The following is a 12,433-nucleotide window of genomic DNA, read 5'->3' on the forward strand; positions in this document are numbered from 1 at the left end:
AGAAATGAATTTGTTTTGCTTGCTTTCCAGAACAATATTCACCTGTTGTTGGTTTTTTTAAAAAAGTGTGTGGTTTTTTTAAATCCTCATGCCAAAGGTTTCTGGAATCTGTTTAAAAAACTTTGTTGCTTGGGTTTCTTTTTATTTTTTAATTAAGTCTTAAGTGCAAGGGTGAACCAATGAATGTTGTTACTGGAAGTAGAATGGCAAAGTCATCATTCCATGGATTGGTGATAGTTCTGTCGTGGGGTTAAAAACTTTTGTCTTTCCATTTCTGTGCAGTCAATGGTGGCCTTTCTAAAGGATCCAGAAGGAGCTCCATTGTGGGAGGAAGATCCTGAAGCCAAAGACATTGTCCACATTGACAGTGAAAAGGTACGTTAACCAGAATTGTGAATGCTTGGAACAAAACAAAGTTCTTCCACAAATTTAACTCCTGCACATAATGAATGCAGAACCCTTTGCACTCACATGAGCTTGAGAAAATCAGAGAAATGTTGTTACTCTTAAGCTTATACATTTTTGGAAGACATGTTTAGCGGAACTCCATGTTCTGTAAGCTAATATGCTTTAAGGGCACCAAGGAAGTTGCACGGGACATGAGAGAGATGCTTTGCAATTGCATGTTGTGCATACCCCCTTGCAGCATGCCTTAACTGCATCAGCCACTCTAAGCACCAAATATAACTTGTGCTCTCCTAGCTGATAGTTCCTTGAACTTTACAGTTTTCTAGTTGGCTTGTGGGGTAGTTGCACTAATATTTGCAACATGGAATGGTTGTGATAAATGGCTGGGTATCACGTGGGTATCACATACCGTAAGCAAAGCCCTCAGACTTCTATTACTTCATTAATTTGTTTATGCTCGGCACACCTGTTCGTTCTGGCATGGTTATAAATCTTTATGGTATAAGTAGTATGATAACCCTGTAGGTTTTTACAACAGGTTACAGTTTTGAATTGAACCCAGCATAAAGGCTGAGCAAAATGAGCATATTAATCATTGAAGGCTGTGATTAAATGGGTGATATGATCCAGTTTAAATGGAGATAGAATGAGGAATGGGTGAAAAGCGAAGGGTTGTTGCTTAGTGGTGGAGCGCAGGCTGATTTCATTGAAGGCAGTGTTCTGTGCTCCTACAGATGAACTACTGACTATCACCCTGACCTTTATAGAACTGATGGTTCAAATGGTGAATTGTTTAAGGATGCAAATGCACTTTTAATTTTGTTATATATGAAGTTCAAATCCTTAGGATACAACAGAACGTGAATTAAAATGAATCAAACATCTTAAACATGGGAATATTCCTCTGTTTGGATTATCCCATGGGAAATGGGTTCTGAGTCATACCACAGGGGTTGGTTGGAACATTTTGGATTCTAACATGCTGAGGTAAAATATAGAATCCACAATTAATATTTTAACTGGAGCAGAATTAGCTTTTTTGGCAAGGTACTAATTGGTCTAAGTGACAGAATAGGAAAATGACTACTCCCCAGAGTGCTCTCGTGCCATCCTTTTTTAAAGCCGTGGAGGGACTGGCATGGTAACCAAAATTTAGATGCATTTGATGGCTTACAGGTTTGAATCACTGGCAGATATTTAAGGGTCATGATAAAGCCCTTTGAGTTGCAGGACACTATAAGGAAAACTATGATGGTGTGTTCCAATAGGAAAACTATGATGGTGTGTTCAGTCTTAATGTGGGCAAATGAGGACTATGGCAAGGGATAGTGAAGTTACCTGAGATCTCACATGCAGCAAATAGAGACTGTTTAAGCCCAGCAAGGCTTCCCTAGCCATCAAATTATTTTGATTTAATAGCAGCTAATTCATAAAAGCAGAGAACAGTCCTAAATCATACACATACTTTTGTTGCAGAAATTTATCTTCGTCATTCTACTTCCTCCTCTTTCTTGTTAAACTCTGAGCAATGTGTGTTGTATTCCCTCCCACCCACCCTATTGATTTTAAATTTTAATTGATTGGTCTCTGGCTGGTATTTCATAGAGTCATTTCAGTTTCTTAGCTTTCATTCTGGTATTAGGAACAGTTACTTTGGCATTCACTTTTTGTAAGAAGATTAATTTTTAATGTTCACCTTTCTGTTCTCTATTACAATCTCTCCTGGGGTCATTTTCAATTTAAAATTTTCATCTTGCCTTTCTAATCATACTGGCTCTGAAAAATCCATCCTTGTATTCCCTCATAGCCCTGGATTGGTTTGTGTTGAAAGGAAACAAGCAGATTTTTCTGTTCTTAATAAAAGTGGGGTGCCTGTTTCATTGAAGAAAACAGTCCTGTGGTTCTGGGGTAATCAACCAGAGGTGCATACCTCATCTTAGTTACAATACTTGTCTATTTTTTGACAGCTACTTGGCAGTTTCTGGATAGAAAGAATGCAAGGGTAGACAACATGGTGCCTTCCAGCTGTTGTTGAACTACAAGTCCCATCACCATTGACCACTGGACATAATGGTTGGGACTAATGGGAATTGTAGTCCAGCAACACATGGAGGGTACCACATAGGTTTCCCCTGGTAGTTCCTGTGAGAACAACATCTTTATTTTCCCAGCCCGATTTAGATACAGTTTCCTGATATTTGCACAAGCCATGGTGAAACCTAGGCTCACATGCTTCCCCTTTTGTGCTCATGAGAGAGAAAGTGAAACCTTCTGTTTTCAATTTTAAACAAGCTATGGTTCCCTGTGATGTTGAAACTTGGGGTGGCTGTAGTTCATTTAAACAGTGGTTTAGTGGGGGAAAGTCAGGATGAAACTGTGGTTTCAGACTCTGACTTGTATTTGCATAAAAACACACCACAGATACAGTTAAAACAAATTGTAGCTCCCTGAATCCTGATGTCACAGGGAATTGTGATTGATTTGAACCTAGAAGCAGTTGTTTCCAGTCTTCTCCATTTTGGACACAAGGAGAAAAGGGGTTTGCGGGAGTGAGAGGCTAGCTGCAATTCATCCACAGCAGGAAATCATGGTTTCCTATTACATCTGAAGTGGGCCTTGGTTAGCTTTTTTGTGAGTTAGCTGAACTAGAAAGTTGGAGGAGAAAATTATGTTTGTATCTACTTTTAAATACCCTTCAGCTCCATATTCTCTTGGCTATAAAGCTGAGAAAGGGGTGAAGAAAACAACCAAATTTGATGGGTTCCCTAAAGAATATTCTAGGAAGCTTATAACTACAGCAACAAAAAAGTCACAATGTAACACTATAAATAGGGTAAAATGCAGTGATGAGAATACACAAAGAAAAAAATCCAATATGGGTGTAAAGTTGCTCATAAATCCATCAGCACAGATGAGATATATCTTAAATGTTCTGAATAAACCCCTTCTGAGTAAATCTCACTGGAAGCTTGTCCCATTAATTTATTTTGGATTATCTGCATTTATGAAAACATAGCAGCAGGAAAACAATGTGTTTGCTTCATTTGTAAATCTGTGGAAATATTCCACTTATATGGAGTTGGGTTGTAGTTACTGTGGAGTTGCAAACATCCGCTTCTAGCAGGCTCACACTGTTGTCTTTAAAATAACTGAAAGCAATATATTAGAGATGAATGGTTTGTTTGTGAGAGAATGCATTTCTCTCAATAGTAAAAATAAAAATAAATCTAAACCATAGTTCATTGGTGCCATGTCTTGGCTTAAAAACAAGAGACCCATCTTGGCCTCATTAATGTGGGTGAATAGTGAATAGTGGCCATGTTTGGTTGCTCATAAAACATGGGTTTGAAACCTTGGATATGGAGGTATCACTGTGTTCTTAAAAGGCATAAACCCATTACACATCCTGTAAACAAGTTTTTAAAAGTTTTGCTTTTTTTAAAAAAAAAAAAAAAAAGAGAAGGGATCTGGTGTAAAAGACCCAGGGCCTTACTTGGATTATCACCTAAATGCAGCCAATTCCTCCAATTCATCAACCTGTTGGCCTTAAATTTGGCACAGTAAATTCTGTTATTCAAGCCCCTAACAAAGACCAATCCTTACTCCGTATATTGACACATGTAATCCAGACTATATGTGCTTGGAAATTTTACCTGAAATCTGTGGGGATATATTGTTTCTTAAATTCAGGGTTCTAATTATAGCATGTTTATCTCTTTGGGTTTTAAGGAACTGAAAAGACTTTTGAAGAAGGAAGATAGGCCTCTGCTGCTGATGTTCTATGCCCCCTGTAAGTAATTAATATGCTGATGTTCTGTGCCCCCTGGAAGTAATCTGATATGCAAGATCTCAAATCCTTCTTTTTTCCCCCTCCATCCTATGGTCCAGTAAAACAATCTGGACTGTCTGTTAAATTCAATTTCATGTGTATGTGATTGCCATATGGTTATCAATTAGCAGATGATTTTTTCCACTTCATATTCTTCCTAGCTCAGTTCTCCAAATTTCATTGTAAATGCTGACAGTATAGCACAAGAATATTTCAGATATTTGCTTTCTCTAGGAGCACTCTCCTTAAATTATTGAGAGAGGAAAAACACTTGGCTGGACTTGCTGTTATAGTGCATATTTGTACTCTCAGTTCTGAAAACTGAGTTTAGGAAGCCTGAGGTACCAGATCCAAAACATTCTTTGCTCCAGCCTTAATCCATCTGAAAAATGAATGGATGTGAATTCATATCGACCCACCACAAATAGACTGACCACACAAAGGGAGCTGTACTGTTCCAGCCTGGCTGAGTTTGCAAGTTGCTGGACAAAGTCAGAAGAAGCTGATCTTGATTAGCAGGCAGCTCACAAGAATTAAGTGGCACAGGACCTTGGATAGCTCCCAGTGACAGCAGCTGTTGGTTCCTTAGCTTTTAAACTTTATTAGAGACTGATGTCTACAAGAACCCTGCCAGTGAAGCTGCAATCAATATAGAGACAATGCTCTGATTTCAATTGTGCACTGTGAATGACCTTGCACTGAACCCTCTAAGGGAATGGACAGCTTTGGGTGGTGGTTGGGTTGATACAGATTCTTAACAGAGATATCTGAGCTGCCAGTCCAAGATCTACAGTCTAGTTATTCACCTTCCTCAGAGAGATTAATAGGGAGTTTCCCTTCTGCCTCTCCAATTTCCCTTTTCTGGTGGGTTTAAATATTCCTTGGCAGATGTTGCTGGCTCAAAGTAAGCAACCAATAAAGGAGGATGTAGGGGAAGCTTAAGGTCAATATCAGATGGATCACCATTAGAATCATTGAGGGCCTGGATCCCAACAGGGAGTTCATGTGCAGGTAAGATGCAACCCATTGCTTTAGATATGAACGCATGCCATTGCAGGCTCACAGATAACTGGACTCATTATCTTTATTAAGAAAGACTTGCATGTCACAAGTAGTTTTCTCTTCCCATACCTAAGGGTCTGAACTGGAATCTAGAGGTTTAATTTATTAGCTGTGAATGTGTCCAAACTGCCCATCTAAAAAGGCATGCCTTTGAGGTACAATCTTGAACTTGTTCATTATTCATCTACTGCAAGATTTACTTCCATCTATCATCTGGCAGAATGTTAGTGGCTTGTTGTTTTGCCTATTGCTATTCAGTTTGCACCTACATTTCTCTTCCACTACTGGCTATTGTTGTGGGGTGGGTAGATATGAACATAATTACTTTTGTCATTTGAAACCTTGTTAAATGACATAGAGACTGTATTGAACATGAGAAATAGAATCTTTTCATTATATTGAATGCAATAGACCAGTGCTCCTCAAAGGGTGTGGTGCACCACACTGGTGTGACAAGAGAGGATGTCTAGTGTGGTGGGAAGATTCAACAACAATCAAAGAAACTTCTACACAATTTCATTTTGAGAGTGATTCGTGTTCTTACATAGCTGCATTGTTTAATATTTTATGGATGTCCCATTATCATGTTATAAAGTAGTTGTGTTCTATTAGGGTTGCCATATTTCAAAAAGTAAAAACCAGGAGCTTTTCTTAGGAGGACCCCAAAATGGTTGCAACACACAAAAAGGCGATTTATCGGTTTGCTTGCCTAAACTCCAGGACAAACCGCCAACCTCCGGAAATCCCCCCCCCCCGATGCCACTTCCACCTTTGAAATCCCAGCAACACAGCATAATTTTTGGATTATCTCTGAATGGTTGCTGTTTTTTGGCTCGCAGGATGTAATGCAACCGCCTGCTGTTTTATATCGGTTTGAAGCTCTCAAGCTAGCTTTAGGCCTGTAAATCATTCATTCAGGGAGAGTCCATATCATCAGAACACTTTCATACTATTACTCTCTAGCAAGTAACTTTTTTTTTAACAACAAAGTATTTTCCTTCAACGTACATCATCTTGACCCTTCAGTCGGTTTGAACTATCCCCCCCTAGACACACTGCTTTTCTGCCTCCTTCCAGTTTTCTTTCCTTTGAAGCAGGAAAACATTTGAGGCAGCAATATTTTCCTTATTTTTAAATAGCTGTGGAGGAGCCGAATTACTATTTTAGCAGCTTTTAAAATCTTTCTCTCCCTCCCCTGTTTTCATTCAATTTTATAACTTTTAGTAGATCTGCTGGTGTTCTGTTTAGTTTGATCTGCTGGTGTTCTGGGTATACCCAAGACAGAAATTAAACCACTAATTGAAGTCTAGTAAACTAAAGATGCTTACAAAGGTCTCTCCTTACAAATGTATTTATATATTGTTGGGTTCTGATTTGCCTGATCTTGTTTGTGGAGAAGTACTTGGAAGTGTGGGTGGAAGGTGGGGCTGAGCTGGTTCCAGCCAAGATGACTGCTTTCAGGAAGGCCCTCCTCTTCTTTCAGATGAGAATTGCTGAAGATGAACCACACAAAAATCCAGTGTGGATTCTAAATACCACACTGTTGCAACAGGAGAGGTTTGTGAACAAATTAAGTGAGGAAATTCTTTGAGAAAGAATTGTTCTCAGGGCTTTCCTGTACAATGGTCTGCAAGAAGTGTGCATGCACACGAAAGCTCATACCAAGAACTAACTTAGTTGGTCTTTAAGGTGCTACTGGAAGGAATTTTTTTGTTTTGACAATGGTCTGCAATTCAGTGAAAATGGTTACAAGAGAAACATAGTGTATTTAAAGGTTCGAAATGTAGAGAGTGAGAGGCTGACTACTGTATTCATGAGATTAGATCTAATACATGAAGAAACAATTAGTACTAAGATCTATAGGCAACTCATCCAGAAAAGAAGTGAGAATCTAAAACCACAGGAGCCAGTTCTTCAGAGTGATTAAGGGAGTGTAAGATCCCTTACACTCCCTTAGATTTTGGACTTATTTACATATATGGCGGCAGTGTCCAGTAGTGCAGCTTTTCTGACAACACATCCATGAAGAACTGTCATCATAGAACAAGAGGTGTCCACCTAGACCCATAAGTAGCTTTATGTCATTTGTTTGTCAGGCCAAATAAAAATCTAAGGACCAAGGGTCTAATCATTATCCCATTAGTAACATCTAGACTTGGAATGGCGAAAAACGCAGGTGTGTTACTACGAGTTATGGTATTAAATCACGTGGGGTATAGTATTAGCTGGAAAAATAGCATGTTTCAGTGTGGCTTTATGAGGTAACACAAATCGTGACACTTTTTAATGTGGTATGGGATAGTTTTAGTAGGCACATAAACAATCAGGATAATCAGAGATGAGCACCTCAAACACAAAGGCCTTTGGAAAGATGTGTGCCAACAAAGCATGCCAATTAGGAAATGCTGTGCAAACTTATGAGAATGTAAATGTTGGCTGCTAGCAATGACAAAGGTATAGGGTTATTTGGTGTTTTTGTTTTATTTTGTTGCATGTCTTTTAAGTATGTGTATGTGTATAAAAGTGTACCGGGAGGGAGAAGTGGACTGCTTAGGATTCAAGCAGTATCCAAGAACCTTGTTTTGTTTTAAGATGTATAGAAAGGAAAGGTCGCCAAACAGTGATGAAAAGATCAGGAAGATTTGAATGTCCTACAGACAACAGTTAGGACAGGTTAAGGCTGAGGACCTTCCTTTACCTGTGCTAGGATAAGCCAATAATGTTAACAAAAACGTATTGTGTGGGATTGGTCTATTTTAGGCTATTCAGACTGCGAAGGTTGATTTTCTGGCTTGCCTTCTATACTGAGCAGCAGATGCAGGCTGCTAGGCTATATGGTCCAAGAAGTCACTCAGTTTAGTCAGTACCCATCCTTTGTGTAAGGACTTCTGCTTCCTACTCCCAGTGTTCAGTTTAGTATTAGAAGAAAGTGCCAGTTTGCAAGGTGGTTTTGATTTGTTCAGCATTGTATGCATGTAGTCTCTAGCATTCCACAGCCAGATGATGACTTGGCTGCATTCTCTCTTTTACTGACAAGTCTTCAAAGTCTGGCATCATAAGCTTCTGGGTCCTAATGAAGGTGGCTCTTTGAATTACCACTATTCTTAGTAATCATGCCAACATTGCCATTGCTTGTTGTTGTTGTTTTTTATCTCTGTGTGCTTAATTTGATGAAAGGTGCTTCAGTTAAATTCCTATGGCTTGTCTTGTCTAAATTAAGCCTGTAGAGCCTTTTAGCATACCCTGGGTTGCTTTGGAGGCCTTGAGGCTGGAATTGAACCCGTGCACAATAAGCAAAGCAGTTACTCAGCCAAATAAAGCAAAATGGATTTAACAAGATGACTAAACCACTGCAAACAAATCAATAGTGAATTAAAAACAAGATAAAAGAAGGTTGATACAAAATAATGGCTATGGAAATAAGGGCTTATATATCTCTAACTCTAAGCACCTAACTGAACTTAGGTTACAGAGTCCTTTTTGAAGATTTCTGAGTTCTACTTTGATTCAAGTAAGTCTAGTTTTATGGACTCTGTCCCTATCACTAGACATGTGTAGGCTCAGCCAACTATATCATTCCAGCATAGGCCCCCTTAAGTCCTATATTCTTCTTGCCACAATGGGTCTTAGGTAGAATTAGGACATATTTGGTTAATAGAGACTCTGGCCTGGTTTTGTTGTTGCTTGGCCAGCTCCAAAGGATTCTTCTTCAGTGTACAAAATTGATATAGCTGGATTCTTGCAAGTTTCAAAACTGAGCCAACCAACGTCTCCTCCTCTTCCTCAGCTAGTTTGAGAATACTTGTACCAGTACTGGGCGTCTGCTTTGAGATGAAAGTACTCTTGTTACTCCCCAAGAATTCTATAACTTAACTCTTTTTTTATATTGGGTAGGGGAGAGATTCATACTTGTCCAGTTTGTATCTTCCCCAATACTGTCATCATTGCAACACTAGACATTTCAGTTACAAAGGCTAGTTTTTGCTTTCTCACTGGAAGGAAACTGGAGCTGATATAAGAGATTTGCGTATACCACTTCCAACATGATGTGGAGAGTAATGTGAAGTGGGGAACAAGATAAAGCATTTGAGACACCAATCAGAATGCTATGGTTTAAATGATGCAGCACGGCTGTATGGTATTTATAAAAATAAAAAGCAAATTGCAGTTAGAACAAGCCATCAAAGAGACATACTTGGGGCCAGCCCACCCACACGACAAAGTGAAGCTACTGCCTCAGTTGACAGGATCCATTGGGGCAGCAAATCCCAATGTCAATCTACCTCCCCCCCACTTTTCCTCTTCTTCCATGGAGAGGAGAGGGGCACCATTTTGGGTTCCACCTCAGGTATACAAGGCTTTAGAATATAGGGCCAATGGGAGATGCCTGAAATCTGGACCTTGGCAAGTCAAGAATAATTTTGTGTGTTTTAAGTTCCCTAGCTCTAACTCAGTGGAAATGACAGGAAATGTAGGGGTGGTTTTCATTTGATGTCCATGCAGATGCATTTAATGGTGTCATTAACACTCTCTCTCTCTCTCTCTCTCTCTCTCTCTCTCTCTCTTTCTCTCATATATATATATATTAGGGTGTGGTGTTTGCAAAAGAATGATGCCATCTTTCCAGCAAGCATCCACAGAAGTTAAAGGCATGTATGTAAGTGAGAGGAGTTGCAAGACTAATGAATGTTCTGGTGTTTTGTTTTTGTTTCTGTGCAGCTTCATGTGTGTGGGTGTTTTCTGTCCTTTCTGTACAACTATTGCAACATGCAAACAGATCTTACCATATTTAGTTTTATATGGCATCCCATTTTTTTCCTTCAAAGAAGTCAAAGAAACTGACAATACAAAACATAGTCATGAAAAACCTTCAAAGAATCATAATCCAAGAGACAGTATTCACTATGGTAGTTGTACTGTTGGGTAACAAATATTGATCAGTACCTAATATTGTTTTCATGCCCTCTGTCCACATGGTGCTTGCCACTGACAGTTAATTGTAGCTGAATATTGGGAGAGATGGGGACACGGGTGGCGCTGTGGTCTAAACCACTGAGCCTAAGGCTTGCCGATGGGAAGGTCAGCAGTTCAAATCTCCGCAACGGGGTGAGCTCCCATTTTTCAGTCCCAGCTCCTGCCCACCTAGCAGTTCAAAAGCACGTCAAAGTGCAAGTAGATAAATATTTACCGCTCCGGCTGGAAGGTAAACAGCGTTTTTGTGCGCTGTACTAGTTTGCCAGAAGCGGCTTAGTCATGCTGGCCACATGACCTGGAAGCTGTCTGTGGACAAATGCCGGCTCCCTCGGCCAGTAAAGTGAGATGAGCACACAACCCCAGAGTCGTCCGCAACTGGACCTAATGGTCAGGGGTACCTTTACCTTTTCCTATAGGGAGAGGTGCAGTGCCCATACGCACTCTAGCTGCATCGTCATATCTATAGTCCATTTTCTTGATGGAGGCTGGGGAGAGCTCCACTTGCCCCACATGATGATAGGAGACTGTGGGATGAATACAAGCAGTGAGGCTTTTAGGACTGTGTTTACTGTAGATTTCATGGGGAAAGGTTATCCTCACTCTCCCCCCACATAGAGCCTTGCCAGCTCTATGTTGTAAAATGAACAGAATCTCAAGAAGTTGCCCTGCAGTCTTGCTCCTTTTTTCATGAGCCATAAAACTGGGGCGGAGGGAGGTGGGCAGAGAGGGGCTGCCCCCTCTTTCTTAGCACTCTTCTCCAGATAGGAATTATATACACAACACAAGACTGAAAGCTCTTGAGTAGAAGCATGGAATTGCTTAGTTGGTAAAAGCAACCTCATGAATCTGTAATGCAGAGGTTGCTGATGGAAGGGTTCCCCCCGTTAATCTGTTTGATGTTCTTCAAAATAGGTGTTGATGTTTCAGAATGGTGGATAAGGGTTGGGGAAAGACCAAGACTGTGTGTAGGTTTGCTTTTGTTATTTATGTATATAGATAAAAACCCCTAATGCTTTCTGAGCAACAGCTGACCTTCTGAAGGGAACGGTCTGCTTTAAGATTTATTTCACACTACCTCCGAGCACATTTGGTCTGAGCAGCATTTTATGTGAAAGAAAAATCCTGCTTTTGGATGGGGAGGGTGAAGTGGGTGCAGTTAGATTAGCACTGTGCTGCTAAAGGGATTTAAGCCTTCAGTGTTATTAATCAAGAGTTAATCTTCCAGTTGTATCTTCAGCAACTGGCCATTGAGGAATATAGCTACAAGATGACTTGCGTCTAAATCTTAGACCCAGAGAGAGGCAGTCCAATCCTCTGAGTAGTTTCATTTTAAAAGTGCTTGGGGCTTTGGAGGAGCAGAGTTGGTAGTTTATTGTTCTGAGCAGAGGATGGCAAGTCACAGGCTCTGTATCCAAATGCCTTTTTCTGGTGTTCCTCATCCTTCAGGGCAAAAGTCTGCTCCCTTTTCAGTAAAAGATGAGCCTGGCACCAGGCCTGCAGCTGTGAAGATAAATTAAAGAGCTGTGGCTGTAGGCAAGGCTCCAAAGTATATTCTAGCAGTAGTGTTTCCAAGCAGGTATGAAAAATGAGCAAGCTCAAGAAGGTCTGCTCCCCTGGCTGGAGTGTTTGTAATGGTGAACTTCCTCTTGGGTGATCAAATTTTATATGCATGGAGGTAGGTTAGGATGAGCGATAGTAGCTGGCCCAAGATCACCCAGTAAGTTTCATGACAGCGTGGAGTTTTTGTTGAATCTTGGTTTCCTCAGTCTTAGGTCGATACTTGAACAGCTGCACCACACTGACTCTTTGCAGCAGTCCCCTGGGGTATCTTAGGCTGAGAGGTAGCAATTTATTGCCACCCAGATTGCTTCATAGCTGAACAGAGGTTTGACTCCTGACTTCCTCGGTCCAAGCCCAATACTCTGCCCACTAAATGACTCCGATTCTGAGGATCTTTACAAGCGTTACATTTTTTTTGTGTACATCAAGAAAAATGTGGTCTGAACATTACAAATTCGTAATTGCAAATAGATGCATCATACAGGTACAAATAAAAGAGCTGGAACTGGACACTCAAGTAACAAAAAAGTTTTCCCCACCCCCCTGCATAATATGTGAAAAGACCATCAGTGTTTCCTAAGCAGGGCCCATTTCCCCTTC

At 40.3% G+C, this 12,433-nt stretch overlaps 1 protein-coding gene across 3 annotated transcripts in view; it reads left to right on the plus strand.

Annotated features, from left to right (window-relative positions):
- Positions 1-12,433, plus strand: part of PDIA5 (protein disulfide isomerase family A member 5) — a 140,374-nt gene that overhangs the window by 57,114 nt on the left and 70,827 nt on the right. For all 3 annotated transcript variants that reach the window (XM_081925165.1, XM_081925167.1, XM_081925166.1), the window contains exons 6-8: positions 283-375; positions 4,138-4,198; positions 9,889-9,956. In XM_081925165.1, the coding sequence (XP_081781291.1) occupies positions 283-375; positions 4,138-4,198; positions 9,889-9,956 (222 nt within the window). The remainder of the gene's footprint in view (positions 1-282; positions 376-4,137; positions 4,199-9,888; positions 9,957-12,433) is intronic.

Source organism: Podarcis melisellensis (genome assembly GCF_964234715.1).
Source record: "Podarcis melisellensis genome assembly, chromosome: 1".
Classification (NCBI taxonomy): Eukaryota; Metazoa; Chordata; class Lepidosauria; order Squamata; family Lacertidae; genus Podarcis; species Podarcis melisellensis.